A 17,991-nucleotide genomic window follows, 5' to 3' on the forward strand; every position below is an offset into this window, starting at 1 on the left:
ACATGTTGGATGTCTTGGTAACTGTAAGCACCCAAAGGCAGGCTAGAAAACTTAGTATGAATACAAACCAAAGGCCATTTGTACTCTGTTCCATGAGGTGCATCTGAGTGAGTATTCTTGGATTTTCCGCTACCTCCAACACCAAACCAGACACTGTATCTTAAAGTACACTGCACCCATAGAACATTCTTTCAACAAATATTTTCATGAATAAAGAAATTAGCAACAGGAGTTTCTCAAAATTATGATATAACGAGTTACCTAGTGCTTGGAGCTGCCTGGGGGAAGGAGAGAGCATATGCACAGTAGAGGCTCTGCACAATGCCTACCATATAGTACTGTGCAGAAGCCACCTAATCCTCCTAGCTATTAGTACTTTTATTATGCCCAGAAGTCTAATGTGATCCCAAGGGGAGGGCTCTTTAAGTGGGATCTCCTTTCCACATTTCCGCTAGTCCCACGTTGGTATTAGGGATTCAGCCCATCTCTAGCCTTGCTCTCTGGACCTCCACTTCAGTGGAAGATATTTATTTCCTTCCCTCATTTATTCTGAATTGGATCTCCTACAGCTTTTCCAAGGCACGCTTTACCAGGGCCTAGGAAAAGGGAACTTTTTTGTTCCAGCTAAGGACCCTACTTCTAAGGAGAATCCCTACATTTGACATGTCTGCAAAGAACTCTAACTGTAGTGGGATCAGTGCACTGAAGCTTTGGCCTGCATTTGGCCGTGTCCATGGGTGTATCCTGGGCCAGGAAGACCTGGTAGCTACCAAGTGACTCTCCCTACTTTGTCCACCTCTGCCCTGTTATTTCTGTTAACAGTGTACCTGGTAAAGGTATTTCTTTCTTTCTCCTCTTTTTTGGGAGAGAGAAGCTAGTGGACTATTGAGGGCTTTTTCTTGATTATTAAAGTAACATCCTTCTGCACAAAAATCATATGTTATGTAAACATATCAGGTAAAAAAATTAGCAACGCCTGCAATTATGCAGCCCCTCCTTCCCCATCCTAAGACCGATGGTAACTACTATGCATTTTTAATATATGCAGAACTGGTAATTCTATATGCTGCTGGGATATGTTTCTATATCCTCTTTCTGCCTCTTTTGCTTCAGAAAATCCTATTTATCTTTATGAAAGAAACCTTCAAACATCATCCAGGTGACCTTCCCTGACCCAGCCAAGCCATGCTGGCCCCTTCCCCACCAAAAATAATTTGTATATATTACATTTGGCGAACTCACAATACTTGCAGTGTCATTTTTGAATCATATGTCTCTGTCTCTCCCACTTCAAGGACTTGAAGGGCCACGACCCCACCCCTCACCCCACTCGGGACAACACAAATGGTACACAGACATGGACCAACACATATCAATGGCAATACATTGCATGAACAAGGGAAGAATTGTATAAACACAGTATTTTTCTAAGAGATAGACTTTCAAGTTCTATAATAACTACAATCAAGGTGCTCACACGTAAATATCCTGGGAAAGATGTTTCTTATATATCCCACATTTCAACAACTAGGTAATAACGTTCATTCTAATTTCTTTCATTTCTTTGGGGCTGGAAACAAAATGTTAACTTCACAGAAGACAATAAAGTTGAAAGAATTTTGCAATGGATGGTAGTTTATTTTTTGCCCAATGAACATTTTAAATGAAGTATAGCATTTTTGGCCATAGGCTTTGTCCACTAACACCAGAATATTCCAAGAAATGACATTTCAGATAAACAGTTTCACATCCAGTAAGCCACAAACACAAAATAGTATTCAATAGCTCATCACAGTAAATAGCCTTCTGTTGACAGTTCTTCAGGAAAGACCAATTATATTTACAAAGTACAAATATCTCATCTGACTAATTCAATGTAATTTAAGCCAAGGGATTCAGCAAAAGAGTGAATCTACAGGAGTTGTTAAGGATGTACAGGATGAAGGAGAAGATAACCAGAAAGATGAATCTTCTAAAAGATTCTGAAATATCAGAGAGCCCCACTGGGCCAACACTTCAAATTAACAAGCCACTGAGGGACTCTGACATGCATGCCGTGTGACATATCAGCCAAGAAATAGCATCCAAGAGGAGTTTCATTTTTCTTGCAAAAAGAGATTTCCACAGAGCTTCCATATTTTACCAATTAAACAGTTTGGGCACCATGTAATTAAGTAATATAAATATGAACCTATTTCTTGGCCTCAAGCCCATGGCCCTGTTTCTTGGTCAGGTACATCAGTAGCCTTGATTCATAGCTCATTTGTCACATGTTGGACACAGCTCCTCATATCAAAAAACATAATGCTGAGAATGTAGCGCAAAGGTCAAGCACTTACCTCTTGTTCCCAAGGCCCTGAGTTCAATCCCCAGCACTGCAAAAAGAATCTAAATATATAAATAAGTCCACAACAATTTTAAAATTAAAGAGTAATTCATAATGGATGTGATTGCAAGAAAGAAATGCAAAGAGGATATGAGCCCTTAACATCAGAAGAACATAGATACAGGAAGCGACCAGGAGATATTTAAGACTCTAGAAAACTTAATAAGTAAGTAGAGAAAGTAGAGGGATCATTAGGTTTCCACCATATAAGAGACAGAATATGAGAGACGCTTTCCTTTTACAGGAAAGAATATTTAGGGAGACCACAGCAGCTGGTCTTAGAGTTACATTATTATAATTAACATATTTAGTTAGGAGGCAAGGTAATCATCAATGTGGGTGTTGAAAAAAAATTACCATCCTCTCATATTAAAAAGATTGTTTCAGAGTCATGCTTATTAAATTACAAAAGTTAATATTTATTGAGAATTTGGATTGGATCAGGCCCTGTTCTACATATCATATGCAAACAATTGATTTAGTTTCCAAAGCAACTGTGTGGAAAGGAATCACTGCTATCCTCACCTCCTACATAAGGAAACTGAGGTCCAAGAGGTAATGTAATTTGCCAAAGGACACACAACCAGGAAGTTGGAGAGCTGAGAGAGAAGCCCAAGCAGTCTGATCCCAGAGCTCCTGTGTTTTTTAGACCACTGTACGATACTGCCTCCTACCACTTACTCAAAAGAAATACTATTAGTTGAGTTGTATTCATATATTTAAGTGCTTATCAAAAATCAGAGATTTTTAGCTGTGAATTGAAAAGAGTGATCAACAGCCATCAAAAGCAAGTGAACTCAGTGTACTTTCAGAATTGTAGGAAAGATACTTCTCCTTTGCATGCTGTTTGACATTTATCCATGCAATTGAATAGAACTCAATTAACAGTGATTAAGGATTCCATACTGAGTGTCAGAGTATGGAGATTCAGAGCTTCAAGAGGGCAAAATTTTATTTCAGCCTAGAGCAAATAAAATACTTCAAAAGTTTAAAATTGAATAGAGACCAATAAAATGAAGTCCAAAGAGTTCAAATGACTGACCTGAGACCAGAAATGTTATCTGTAGCACAGAGGAATCCAAAATCAAATTCAGACATGTCTACTTTCTCTTTTCACTCAGCTACTTCGTTTTCAATCAAGCTGGTTTAATGCACAGGAATAAAATTAATTTCCAGAATACCAATCTGTGTTCTCTACAGAGGAAAAATGTGTGACTTTTGCCTGCTTTTTTTTTAGAATCCACTTCATTCTGGAATGATGTGAGTGAAGAAAGAACAGGCAGCCACAGGAATCTTTTTAAGAGAAAGCTTCTCTTAAAAAAAAGGAGAAAATTCAATCTCCCAGATCTTTCTGAAGGAATGTGGGTGTTTTTTTGTTTTGTTTTGTTTTTTCTGGACAATTTCTCTTTGAAACTTTACCCAATTCTAAGAATAGATGTTGAAGCTAAATCAATATTAATAGTCTATGTATGCAGTGTGATCAAAACATGCAATGTTAAAATTTTTAAATAGTCATTCATTCCCCTCAAAACACTCCCCCTCTTGTGTATACACTTATGTCATCACTCTTGCCACTTTCTGAAGCAGCTCTGGAGTCCTCTTTTGTGAGTATCTTTAGTTGCACTGTCTTGGCTGCCTTGATATTCTGAACTGATTCAAAATATTTACCTTTCACGGTCCCTTTGACTTTGGGTAAGAGCCAGTCATCTCATGGTGTCAGATTCACTACGAAGATGAATGAAGACATGCTGTAATTTTTTCATGAACCTGCCTTTCTGGTGGATGGCACTCAGCAGCTGCACTCAACATATTTTCAATCACATCTTCTAAAGTCATGAAAGAAGACTTCCATAACTGCTCCATAAAGTGGCAAGAGCGATGGGATAAGTGTGTGAGAAAGGAGGACGATTAACAGCAATGCGACTTTTACTATAACACATTCTTAATTTAAGCATACACTGCATTTTGTGACCAGCCCTTACATGTGTGCCGTGGAATGAGTAGTTCTCCAACTGTATTTAAAGGATTTGAAGAACAGAGGAGATTCTCTAAACCTCTCTGTGCAACCCGCATTATGAAGGGCTGTATGAAAAGTTTAGTAGGTGCCCAGTGAATCATATCTTTTTTGTTATATATTGTTATGATAACAAAAGTGTAAGAATGTGCAATGTAAGATTTCCCATTAGTTTTTTTTTAAATGATGGTATATTCAAGTTATCTAGAAACTGGATTCAAACTAGTGCAACTATGCCTGGCACCCCCAACTAAGGACATCGATGCCAGGAGACATTTTAGTGATCTTAACTTGAGGAGGGTGGGTAGGAACTACAGTCAACTACTGGTAAAGGCCAGGGATGCTATGGAATATCTACTATACTTAGGACAGACACCGCAACAAAGAATTGTCTCATCCTAAGTGTCATCATGCCAAATTTGAAACACATCAGCTTATTTAGAAGTTAAAGGAAGATTGCTATTCTCTTTCTCCATTTTAAAACACAAGTAAGATATAAATTAATACAGTATACCAAAGATTCATCTAAAACCATCTACTGTAAAGAAGATAAGCAACTTTAATAGATGAAGAACATTCACTAGGCTGGGGGTTTGGCTCAGTGGTTCTACTTCCTTCCTCGCACAAGGACCTGAGTTAGATCCCCAGTACCCGCCACCACCCAAAAAAGAACGTTCACTAAAAGTGATAGGAAAAGTATGAATTTAGACCTGTATATACTAAAATAAGCAGTGGAATACTGTGATCTTTCATCTGAAACTGAGGTTATTTCACAGTTATGGGTCAAGACAATGTGCTGACAAAGCACTTTAAATCACCACTGGTCTGATACAGACTCTTACTTTAACTATTTCTAACCACAATCAAATTCACCATTTTGACCAGCACATGAAAAGGAAATGTATAGGTTTTGCTTGCACATATGAGCAGCAAAATAAGCTGCTGTTGGTTTTAGCCATTCTTTTTTTATGTTGTCAAGTTTACCCACGTCTAGGTTTAACTGAAAGTTTCAATGTCTCAGCCTGGATTCCTACTGTCACTATATGGGAATCAATCTTCTACTTCTAAGTCATTCTTTTTAATTTCTATCATAGAAGAATGAGATGTATTTTTCTTCATCCTAGCAGCTTGATGGGTGTTTTACAGTGAATAAGGAAAACAAAGTAGGGGGACATGCTGATTTTTCTTTGCATTTGGTCATGGTTTCCTTATATAGTCTGTAGTTCATGCAGTTATACTTGCTTCAATTTTATTTGCTTGTTCATTTTCCCAAGTGGCTGATAATAATATCTGATACATTGGATGTCTGCAGTATATTTGAACAAAAATTTCTTTCTTTAAGGGATAAATTACTTCTTTTCTGGAAATCAACTGACAAAACATATAAACCTCAGGAGGATCTTGGTGAATGTTGTGTATTGAGTTAAACATGTCACTGCTAAGATCCGCACACCTCGGTTAATGATTTTCTAAATATTTACCAAGATCTTTAATAAGCGAGAGCGCTTCCCATGATATAAAGGCTCCTCCACCATCATCCATGGCGCCCTGCCCGACGTCCCAGCTGTCCAGATGTCCACTGACCAGCACAACCTAGAACAAATCATAAAAAGGAGGAAAAAGTAGCAATGATGACACTGAAGAGGAAGAATTCACAGGCATTCCAAATACAAAAATGAAACTTTTACATTTTCTTTTCTATTTTTAAGTCTTAAAAGAAATGGGCAATCACTAGTGAAAAATTTGACATAGAGGAATTAGCTAAGGAGTCTAAGGCTGCTCTAATACTAAAAAAAGTCTTCACCTTGTACCACTCTTTATTAATATAATTTTGACTACAAAAGAAATTGGTTTATTACTGACAGATGTTTGATAACATCATTACATAGTTTTAAACCAAAATGACATAAAAATGGAGCTTAACATTTTAACCATATTCTCAAAAGTCTCAAATTCTAGAGGACACATCACATCAAAAACATGAGAAACTGGAATTCAGATTTAAAAAATGAACAATTATTTTTAAAGATTTTAAAAGATTTAAAAGATTTTTTAAAAGATGTTTTATAAAGATTGCACATTATAAATTACTTTTGTATTGAATTAATAAGTGGCTAGATTTAGAAACTAGATCTAATTGAACAGAAAAACTTTAAAGAGATATACCAATTCATATGTGTCAAATAAATCTAGAGATAATATAAATTTTAAATCACCAAAATTTTAAAATATTTTTCAAGATAAATGAGTAACCTCTAAAAATATAGGAAAAACGTTTTACTGCAACTAAGCTTTATAGACACATTTAAACAAGTTTAAAAAAAACAAAACAAGGAAAATCATGCTAAGTGTTACTGTTTTCGTGTAGACATCCCCCGAAAGCTTCCTGCAGTCATAAGTGGGTGAATCTGGAGTGTGTGATGCTAGGATGAAGGGTGTGTGATTAGTAAACCAATACCATGACTGACTGATTTGGCACCGCCTTAATCCTGGTAGTCTGAATAGGATAAAAGGGACAGAAACACTCTGTCAAGGTCCCTTGCTGCCTTTGTTACCTTGTGTGCCCCATGTTGTTTCTCTTCTGTGATGTCTGTTTGCCCTCCCTGCCTTGGAGCCAGCCAATGAGGGAATGTAAGCCAAATAAACCTCTTCTCCTTTAACTTCAGGTATTGGGCATTTTGCCTCAACAATGAGAAAAAGTTAACACACTAGGTCATGGGTTATTGATATGAAAAAAAAACTATCTTTATCTCTACACTTCATATAATATCTCAAATACCGAGTCAGATGGATTTCAGACCTAAATAAAGATTTTAGAGAAATGCACAGGACAGTTTTGTCATCTCAGAGTAGGCCATTTATAAAACTGGACACAAAAATCACAAAGAAAAAGTTAAAAATTAGGCTTTGTTCATCAAAAACTTCAGGTAGGGCATTTTGCCTCAACAATGAGAAAAAGTTAACACACTAGGTCATGGGTTATTGATATGAAAAAAAAACTATCTTTATCTCTACACTTCATATAATATCTCAAATACCGAGTCAGATGGATTTCAGACCTAAATAAAGATTTTAGAGAAATGCACAGGACAGTTTTGTCATCTCAGAGTAGGCCATTTATAAAACTGGACACAAAAATCACAAAGAAAAAGTTAAAAATTAGGCTTTGTTCATCAAAAGATTCCATTTAGGGAATGAAAAGGCAGTGCACTAGGGCAGGAAATATTCCTATGTTTGAAAAAGGACTGAGATGCAGGGTATAATGCAAATTCTTGTAAAATAGCAGCAAAAAGAGTCAACTGGTTAGAAAATATGGGCAAAAGATTTAAATAGGGGCCAGGGATTTAGCTCAGTGGTTCAGTGGCCTGCTTTGCAAGTGCAAGGACCCAAGTTCAATCCTCAGTACCAAAAAAAAAAAAAGACTTAGATAATTCCCCCCTCTCCAAGAAAAAGATCTACATATTGCTGACAATCACACAAAAGATTATCATCAGGGAAATATACATTAAATACACACAATACATGGCCACTAAATGAATAAAAAGGCAAAGACAAAATGTATTGGTGAGGAAGTGGAGAAACTGGAACTCTTGTTCATTGCTGGTGTGAATGGCAGTTCACAAAAGCAGCCTAGAAAACTAATGGATGAATATGCTCACATCCTGTGACCCCAGCCCTACAACAAACTCTGTGGTGTGTCCAACAAGCACATAGGTTGTGTGTGTGTGTGTACTTTAACCCAAAGAGATAGATGAGAATGTTCACAACAGAATATTAATCATAATCCCCCTTTCCCTCCAAAAAGAAATTATTCAGATAACTGTTGACAGTAGAATGAATACACTGTATCCATCACTGGAACCCTGCAAAGCAGTGAGAATGTACAAACATAATACAAGATAAATTTGGATAAATTCCATAAGCATAATGAAAACAGAAAGAAGCCAGATAAACAATAATACATTGTGTATAATTCCATTCACATAAAGTTTAAAACCTGATAAAACAGGAAAAGGTTCCCCTTAATGAAGAGGGCTAGGGACAGGAAAGGGGCACGAGGAGAATTCTAGGGGGCCAGTCACACTGTTTCCTGGTGTGGGTGTGGATGTGGGTTAGGCAGGTGTGCTCAGCGGCTTATAACAGTTCATCTTATTATACACTTAGCATATGTGCGCTTTCTCTGAGAATATTATACTTCAATAAAAAGACCAACAGATTCATATCTATACACAGCATGTAGCAAGCAAACCAAAGTTGAATCAAACTTCTTGCTAGATAAAAAAATTCCATATTACTTTGGGAAAAACAGGGGTTTGGGCCTAAAATATCAGAATGACTCTGCCTTGAGTGGTTCACTAGGCAGCTGCAGGATCTCCCACTGACTTGCACGCAGACCCAGCCTAGGATGACTTCATTGTCATCACAAACAAGAAGAATGCCCCAGACTAACAAATGGCCCAGTAATGAACCCAAATGGATGGTTTCTAAGGGGGAGGAAAGAAACACAGAGAATAAAGAAAAGAACATGTTGCAATAGCAGGAACTTCTGATTTAGAAAATGGTGTAATCCCATGTGAGACAAAGAACACAATTAGTCAACATTTTCACCACCCTCAAAATCATTTTCTCAAAGAGGCTGCAGTGGAGTAAAAATATAAAAATGTGCTTTAAGGAACTTTTAGTCAGATGGCATATAAGAGTAACTAAATCAAGAGAGCTATTATTTTACCTTTCACAATATTTGAAGTTGTACTATAATCATACTTCTTTCTGTTTTCTTCAATGCCTCCATTCTCCAAAACAGAATGGTTACTTAAACTAGTAGTTAAAATATGGGAAAGATGGTTTTGAATGACAGCAAACTAAATGAGATCCCATAGGATAAGGTCTTTGACACAGAGCCATGGAAGAATAATTACATATAATTTTGATTATGACAGTCTTAAAAATATTTGTTATATCAGAAAAAATATTGGGGGACCATAATAAGATAGGTGTATTTTTGTAACTATTAATGACCTCAAAACCCTACTTCTTGCTCGGTAGCATTTGGAATGAACTTAAATTTACCCAACTGCAAAATCTTCTACAACACATCTAGAAAATACAAGTGCAGAAGGTTTCATTCAAAATAGGATCTGGCTAGTATTCCTTAATGTAGCTTCTCAAAGTACAAACCAGAAAAATATAAAAACTCACATGGCTAAGGCTACTGAAAATCACCCATAGGTCAGGGTCAAGCATAAAGGAACACTAACTACAATAAAGTTGGATTCTAGTTAAGGAAACAAAACCAAAAAAGGCTGCCCAGAGCTATAGAATATCCCATTTTCATGATAAACTATCACCTGGTAAAAGACAGGAAAATACATAGTCCCTTACTCATCTCTGTTGCTAGATATGAAGCCCCTAGAGCAAAAACAAGGACTCCAGCCAACAGGGACAGGCTGTGGGTACCTCATGAGCTCTTTCTGAGGTAGGTAGGGGACTGACCAATTCCTTTCCCCCAGATTCTTTCCCAACAGCCTCTCTTCCAACACAGTAAAGGGTCAAATTGTTCCAAATGACACCAACAGCAATAGCAGCCATAACGAAATAACTAGGAAGGCAGAACAGAAATTCCAGGGCTCTGAATCATTCTTTGGGAGGCACATGTTAGCCTGACTGCCAAGACCCAGACCTAGGGAGTGGGAGGAAAATCCTGCAGAGTAGGGCAGAAATGCACTGGTTATAAGACCACAAGGGTTAGAAATTAGACTGGCCTTAGCATGGCCTTCTGCATGCCAGCCATGGGCCTGTCAAGGGTGGACAGAAAAAGCCCCCAAGACAAACCCTCACTTCTCTGTTCTGGTTATTTGGAGACATTGAGTCCTAGTGGACTCGCCTGATAAAAGATGAAGAAAAACACAGTAAGATATAGATGTATTTGAGCAAGAAGGATAGAACAGTCTTGCAGGAAGTGAATTCTTATGAAAATTGGCTAATGCAAGATCTCTGGCATACATGTATAACTTCCTTCAGCAACTTGAGTTCTTGCTATAATACAGAAATGACAAACAAAAGCAGATATTCTGCCTTAATAATGTCTTAGTTTTGATTGCAGAGATGGAAAATAAATAAACACAATATAAGAGTAGTTTTAAGGACCATGAGGAAAAAAGGCAGAAAAGAATATAGAAGGATGGTGGCAGGGAATGGATGAAAAACAAAGCTATTTTAGGTAGGAATGCTGGGGAGGGTCTCTTCCCTAAGGAGATGACATTTGAGCAGAGACCTGCTCAGAAAGTGGGGCATGCCGAATTAGGGAAAGACCATTCCAGGCAGCGTGGAAACACATGTAGAAGCTCTTGGTGGGGATAAGTGAGCACGTCACAGACTGGGGAGAGGCCTGGTGTGCCCCAAGTAGTGATGAGGAGACAGGGACTGGAGTTTGTGAGGAAATATCAGCCTGCTTCCTTTGAAAATGCAGACAGCCACAAGAGAATGCTGTCCCCACCCTAAAAATGAGAGAAAGCTCGATAATCCATAAAAATCATAACTTTTTAAAGTGCATCAGAGATCTGACAATAGTTCAACCAGATGAAATGAATTCAAGGGAAGAGGGGACATATAAACTATTTGTCTTTGGCAGTGACAGGAACAGGAGCAAGAGGGGGCAAAGGCAGAAAGGAAAAATGGAAACACTAACAAAGTCTTATAGGGTAAATGCGAGTGAGCAAGAGACTGAATCCCAGGAAACCCTCACCTCAGGGCAGTAGTTCCTCATTTCCCAGATCTTTCCCATAGGCCTCCGCTGGGTGTTTCCCGGAAAGACTGGGAGAAAGGGGGAAGCCTGGGAGAGCCTGTCTCAGTGGTACAGGGTCCAGGCAATGGCCAGATGCTGCTTCGAATCAGCAGGCCCCCGAGACCTTTCTCCTAAGGAAGCCGGCTGGTGGTCTGCTCCCAAGAGTGACCGAAGTGTCCTGCAAGCCAGTTCCAGGCTGAAGTCAGGGACTATGAGCAGAAGGGCAGGAAATTGCCCTCCTTCCCTGCCATGACACTAAAAATACTGTCTCTGTATACTGAAGAAGGTAGAAAACCAATAGTGCAACACACAGCGTGGCTAAGACTGAAGGGAAAGGGACCAAGAACTACTTTGTCCCCATCACACTGACTCACGGAAAGAGCTGTAACAACAGCTGACAACCAGTGAAGGAAATAAGCACAGAAAGACACTTTCTTTAACACAGAAAAAGAGCCTGAAAGCTGAAGGTAAGATAGAATACCAAGAGGATTCCTCCAGCAACCCAAACTCCAAACCCAAAGAGGGCGGCACCAGCCTTGAGCATCAAGGATTTGAAGAGCAAATTAAAAGGCCAGTAACAGGAAGCAGGGAGATAGATCTTTCTCAAGTGAGAAGGAGATCAAGAGACAGAGGGAGAGGGCACATAGAGGAGGGGGGGGAGTTTAAAAGAATTAAGCTGTGTTACATACATGTACCAACCCCACACGAGGAATATAATCATTATCTACTGCAAATATGTTCTAATACAAAATTTAAAAATAAAAAGAGCAGAAATGAAATCTAATTCCAGCTCAACTCTGAGATTTGACTCCACAAGTCTCACTTCAGAGCTTGACAGGAGAGGTATTCACATGTGGGGACATAAGTACACTTTCTCTTGGGTTTGTACTGTCCTCTTATATACAATGTCTAGCATCAAATAAGAAATGAAGTGATACAAAATAAGCACAAAATTGAAAGACCTGTATGCATAAAATATAGTACTCAGCAGAACCAGATCCAAATAAGTATCACCCAGACATTTAAACTATTAGACAAGAACTCTTGTTTTTTTTTTTATGCTGGGGATTGATCTTAGGACCTTGCACCTTCAAGAGCCTAGACAAGAACTTTTTAAAAACATATGATTAAGATTTTCATGGATCTAATGACAAGATGGGAAATTTCATTAGACATATAAAAACTAGAAAAAAGTCAAATGTGAATGCTAAAAGTGAAACATATGCTGTAATCATAATTATACACTAGCTTAATACTTACATGTAGAAGTCAAAAATTAAAATATTTTTAAGAAAAAATTATGTATCTTCAGATACATAATTTTTTAACGAGACAAAAAAATGCAAAGCACAAAGAGAAGATGCCTAAGTTCAACTATAATAAAGTAAAGATTCCATGGATATCAAGAGAAATGGTAGAACAGGAGGATTGGCTACAAATAGGGAGAATATATTTATAATATATAATCAAAAACGATTCATACTTAAGGCAGATAAAGAGAAGCTCCTAATCAGCAAGAATAAGATGAGCAACACAAAAACAAATAGGTAAAAGAGATAAACAAGCATTTCACCAAAAAGAAATTACAAATAGACATCAAGCATTTGAAAGATGACCAATCTCATTATTGATCAGAGAAATGTAAATTAAATTCTCAACAAGATAGTACTTTCTATATAACTGGCAATAAGCTTAACATCTGACAAGATGAGGTCTTAGCAAGAACTCTGAGTAAGAGAAATTCTTTCATTTTTGGTAGAAAATTTTTAAAATCATTTAGGAAAACACGTGGACATACCCTTGTAAAGTTGAAGTTTTTTTGTGCGTCTCACAATCCAACAATTCCACTTTAAAGAATTCTGGGAATTGAGTTCCAGGAAACAAGTACCAAAATAGAAACAGAGAATCAAACACAATGTCTCAAAATAAATACAATATGCATGTTCATCAAACATAGGATGGCACAGTTTATAGCAGCTAAAATTTGGAAACAGCTCATTTGCCCATCAGAGACTGGATAAAGAAGATGTGTATTTTCTTTAAAATGGAATACTACTCAGCCACAAAGAATGAAAAAATAGAGTCATTCATAGGAAAAATGGATGCATATTGAAGATATACTCTTAAGTGAAATAAATAAGTTACACATGTGTAAGTACCAAATAGTTTCTGTGGTGTGAAAAACTGTAATTGTACCTAAGATCCTAATAGTATAATTGACAATGTGAAATAGGAAGAAAAGGGCTAAAGGTGTAGGGGAAGTAGGAAGGGTAGGGGAAAGGAAATAAGGGAAAAGAAAAAAATAAGAGAAAATGAAAAAATGGAAAGAAACTGTTTGTAAATAGGGAAGGGAGGAGGGAACAAAGGGAGGGCAGGGGTAAGGGGAAAAATTGAGAACCAAGACCAGTCGTGTAAAGGTACAAGATCCCAATGATAAATGTAACTGTACTATATACCTTAAATATACCAATTAACTCAATGAGAAAAAAAACCAAAACAGGATGGATAAATAAATTTGGTACTCATATAATAGAATATTATAAAACATGAAAATGACTTACAATTATATATATAAATTTAAATGGTCCTCAGAACAAAAATCTGGATAGGGTTAGGGCAGAGAGGGGGAGACAATTAGAAAGAGGTATACCACAGGCTTCCAAGGCACTGGTATAGTTCTGTTGCTTACTTTTTTCTTTCCCTCTTTCTCTCCCCCTTCCTCCTTTCCATTTTTCTTTTCTTTTGCTTTTCTTTGAATTTTGACATCGTCTTGCTATGTGGTCCAGGCTGGCGATGAACTTCTGGCAATCCTCTTGCCTCAGCCTCTCCAGTCCTGGGATTATAGGTGTGCGCTACCATGCCTGGCTTAATGTTCTGTTTCTGAAACAAGGTAAGATCCTTCCTTCATTGTTGTCTGGATTGTGTATAGATATATACTTGTGTATATGTCTTATATAAAGCAATCACAAGAATTATCAAAGATCTTCCTTTGATAGTTTTATAAGTGAATTCAATCAAGCATTTACTTCAGGTCAGATTTATGTATTTCAGCTGTGTCAAAGCAAAGAAAAAAATGTTCAAAATGTCTATATTTACTCACAAAGTTATCATAATCTTGATGCTAGAATCTGACAAGTATAGTATTTCCCATAAAAAACTAGAAATCAATAAAATAAACGTGTACAAATCTGACATAGCTGTATCTAGTAGCACACTAAAAGACATTGCAATAATGGCTCAATACTTTCCAAGTGCCCTTGGCAACTAGAACCTGTATATGTATCAAAAGTAGTAAGGCAGGACCATTGCTGTTATTTTTCTCTTTTTGGCATGCCTAGCTTTCAACATCCCTAAGTGAAAATTGTATGAACTGTACAGTATTTATCTGAACCTGGTCACATTCTTATTGATCAATTATCAATAAATGGGATTCTCATCTGGCAATGATTCACGCCTCCTTTTAAAAACATCTTGCTCAGTCAAAAATTAGAAAGACAACAAGCCAGTGTTTTTGGTTTTTAATTTTGTGGCATTTTGTTTTGTTTGCAGACACTTTATTCTTCCCCTTAACTTCACTGGGTGTATTTCAAATGGTGGCAGGGGAGTCCTAGGGCTAGAGTTCAAAGTCTAATGCATGTTGAGATCTAGGAAATCCCCAGTCAAATTTTAACAACAAACATCATTAAAGTGTTGAAAAAAATATGACCTACAAAAGAGGAGGAAAAACATTTCTTATTATTTAGCCTTACAGAAAAGGTTAAGAAGTGACCTACTAATGAGTTTAGCTGAGCATGGTCCCTCCATGGGGGAGGTGAACAGCAGAAGAAACTGCAAAGGAAGCCAGGCCTGGAAGTGAGCATGATAATCATATGATCCAGAATGTTTTGATGAAGGCTCTTGTAGAAGTTTTTAAAAATGACTATCAGGGAGAAAATTATGGGAAATTTCCCTCTAGAGAGAGCTTCTAAAACAGGATACAATTTTAGGTCTTAGATGGAAGGCTAAGAGAGGAGGGATAAGTAAAACCTCTCAAGGTTTGCCATAATATAATATTGCATGAAATTATCTAGAACTGCTAACTACTTTAAAGGGAAAAAATTGTCCTTTGAAAGGTCTCGAGAACCTCAACACATTTTTGTCTGGGCATTTATCTCCTTATCTCCTTTTTGGTTTTTATGGATCCTCTCACACTTTACATTCTAAACACAGGTGGGCAGGCTTTTCTCAAGATATCTGTGTTTTCCTAATCCCTGTTGGAAACATAGCAATAACTTTCAGTGGGAAGTTGCCACGTGCAGTATGTTACTGCCCAGCACAGACAAAAGGGACAGTGTTTGAACAAATATTTTCCTCCACAACAATTCAGGCTAGGTGGTCCACAGAACAAAGCTAAGCTCCTAACATACAGGGTGCATTCAGAGACCACACAACAAACATCTGAACTCCTCTTGAATTGATTTCTTATCTTCAAGTTTTTTTTTAGTGAAGCTGGTGGGTATTAGCTTGTAGGATATAAACTTCTTTCCCAAGAAAATGAGTCATCTGTCCAAATGTTCATGCATCCCACAGCTACTCCTAAAAGTTGCTTCTGCTCCCAGACTGTACCCTCTTATTGGTGCAGGTCACTTGGTCTGAACTCATAAAAGGAGAATCGTGACTATTCTGGGTTGAAATCTCTGAGCACATTACCAGACTGATATCCGAAGATAAAACAAGAAGGATCCAATTTATCTGTGGATCATGAAAACCTTGGGTAGATATAAAATGTGACTGCAGTATATTTGGAAGAAATGGCTGAAATTGATTAAACATTGATTTGAGCATGGGCTACTGCAGAGAATGTCAATAGAAGGAAATCCTTTTGATGAAATGGAGGAAAAGAAACATCCTTTGAATTCCTTCTTCTTTAACCTAAGCAACCATAGGACAAATTGTCTCATTTGAAGGGATGAGAGGACCAGAAGAGTTGAATTATACTGGAACTTCTGGAGGGGCAGGAAAAGACACAGAAAAGTAAAATAACTTGTATTTTAATAATAATCATTGTTCCCATGGTCAAATCCAAGAACGGTGCCATAATTTCTCTTTTCTAACAACCATTCACACACTACCATGTCTAGTTTTTGTCAGGCACAGTTGTGTAGCATTAAAAAGAAAAGAATAGAAATAGATGCCTGTATACTATAATTTAAACAAGAAAATCAGGAAATCATCAATTTTCCATTATTTTAAAATAAGAGTAAAGGTGTAGTTGCTAAAAGAAATTTTCTTTGACTTATATTTTGACTATTTAGGGTTATATGTTAAAGGATTTTCCTTGATCCACAATGTTTTCTAAAATCCAAGATGCCTACATAGCTTTGAAAAATACTCAGCCACAATACCCTGTGTAGTTTAAATTAGTTACTGAAATCATTTCTACATCAAACATCCAAGTTGTTCCTCTGGTCCTGCCTGCTGTTTTCCTGGACAATGGTAACAATGAGGAAACATCTCAAATCTCAAGATTTGGTGGTGAACTTTGAGGTAGCTCCATGACTTTTGAGGGTAGAAACACCCGAAAACAACTTTTATTTGGATGAACAAATTCTAGTTTAAATACAGACAAATAATGTTATCGATATTCCACTAGAGGATTTCTTTCTGACATGATTCTTAGCCTCAGAAGAGTGTGTCAAGGATCTAAGTTTACTTTGAAAGGATCCATGCCTGCATGAGCAGCAGCTTGCTATCCATGCACAGCACCTCTTGGTCTTTAATCCTGTCATCATGCTAAACCTCACACACTATCAAGAAAGGCATTTCAGGTCATAATCTCTGTATTTAGACCCTAGGGAACAATTCACATTTCCATCAGTATATTTTGCTTTAGAAGTGTTATGTTGCAAAAATTGAACATTTCATTTTCTTGTGTTCTTGTTCAAAGAATATTATTTTTCTCATTAATCTTGATCTCTGCCTTATTTTGATGGAAATTTACAGGTCCTGGGAAGGACAGGGACAGATAGACATCTTAACTAATATTATACTTCATAAAAATGCTGGAAGAGCCAAGGAAAAGTATATATTGTGCTTGTATACCTAAAATGAAAAACTCTTTCTTTCCATTTAAAATGGAAGTTGAAGCTTAACTTCAATATTCAAAAATAATATATTTGCATGAAGAAGAATAGTGTTAACTTTAGGCTCTCAAGAATCAAAAGCAACTGATAGCTCAAATGCAGATAAAACCTGTAACATTTCTGCAACTCAACTCAAAATGAATTACCCAAATGTGATTTCTTCTAAATCTAAAGCTAACATAAAGCATGGTCACACTTTGTAAGGACAGAAAACTGATGTTCTGATACCTTAAAAATAAACTTCAAGTACAAGGAATAAAAGGAGTTTGACCATCATAAGGTTTTATAAAGGCAGATCTACAGGGCAGAAAGGAAGAAATATTGGCTTAGAGACTGAACATCCATGAAGAAAGACTATTTTAAAAATGAACCTAATAGAAACACAAAGCAATGTGCAGAACATAAAGAAACCACCAAAGACAGTGGATGGTTTAACTTCCTCTCTCCAAAATCATTAGTTAAAATAAAAGATTATTAAAAAAACACATTGAGTTTTTTATCAATGGGTATTGTGACACATGTCACATTATGATTTTACATTTTGAATTCAATATGCATGATGTCATCCATGCCTCTCCAATTACCTTGACATTAGAGTGTATTCTCACAATTAAGTTAGTTACATTTCATCCAATGGTTGTAGCCATATGCTTTGAATAGTTAATTAACTTAAAAAAGTCTCTGA

At 37.0% G+C, this 17,991-nt stretch overlaps 1 protein-coding gene across 5 annotated transcripts in view; it reads right to left on the reverse strand.

Moving 5' to 3' along the window:
• Window positions 1-17,991, reverse strand: part of Cpq (carboxypeptidase Q) — a 368,009-nt gene that overhangs the window by 169,089 nt on the left and 180,929 nt on the right. For all 5 annotated transcript variants that reach the window (XR_779292.2, XM_010619585.2, XM_019206825.2 and 2 more), the window contains exon 4: window positions 5,882-5,993. Coding sequence is in view for 4 of the 5 variants with exons in the window: in XM_010619585.2 (XP_010617887.1) it covers window positions 5,882-5,993 (112 nt within the window). In the remaining variant the exon portion in view is untranslated. The remainder of the gene's footprint in view (window positions 1-5,881; window positions 5,994-17,991) is intronic.

This window comes from Fukomys damarensis, unplaced genomic scaffold, assembly GCF_012274545.1.
Source record: "Fukomys damarensis isolate Sample0158 unplaced genomic scaffold, DMR_v1.0_HiC HiC_scaffold_5, whole genome shotgun sequence".
NCBI classification, from domain to species: Eukaryota; Metazoa; Chordata; class Mammalia; order Rodentia; family Bathyergidae; genus Fukomys; species Fukomys damarensis.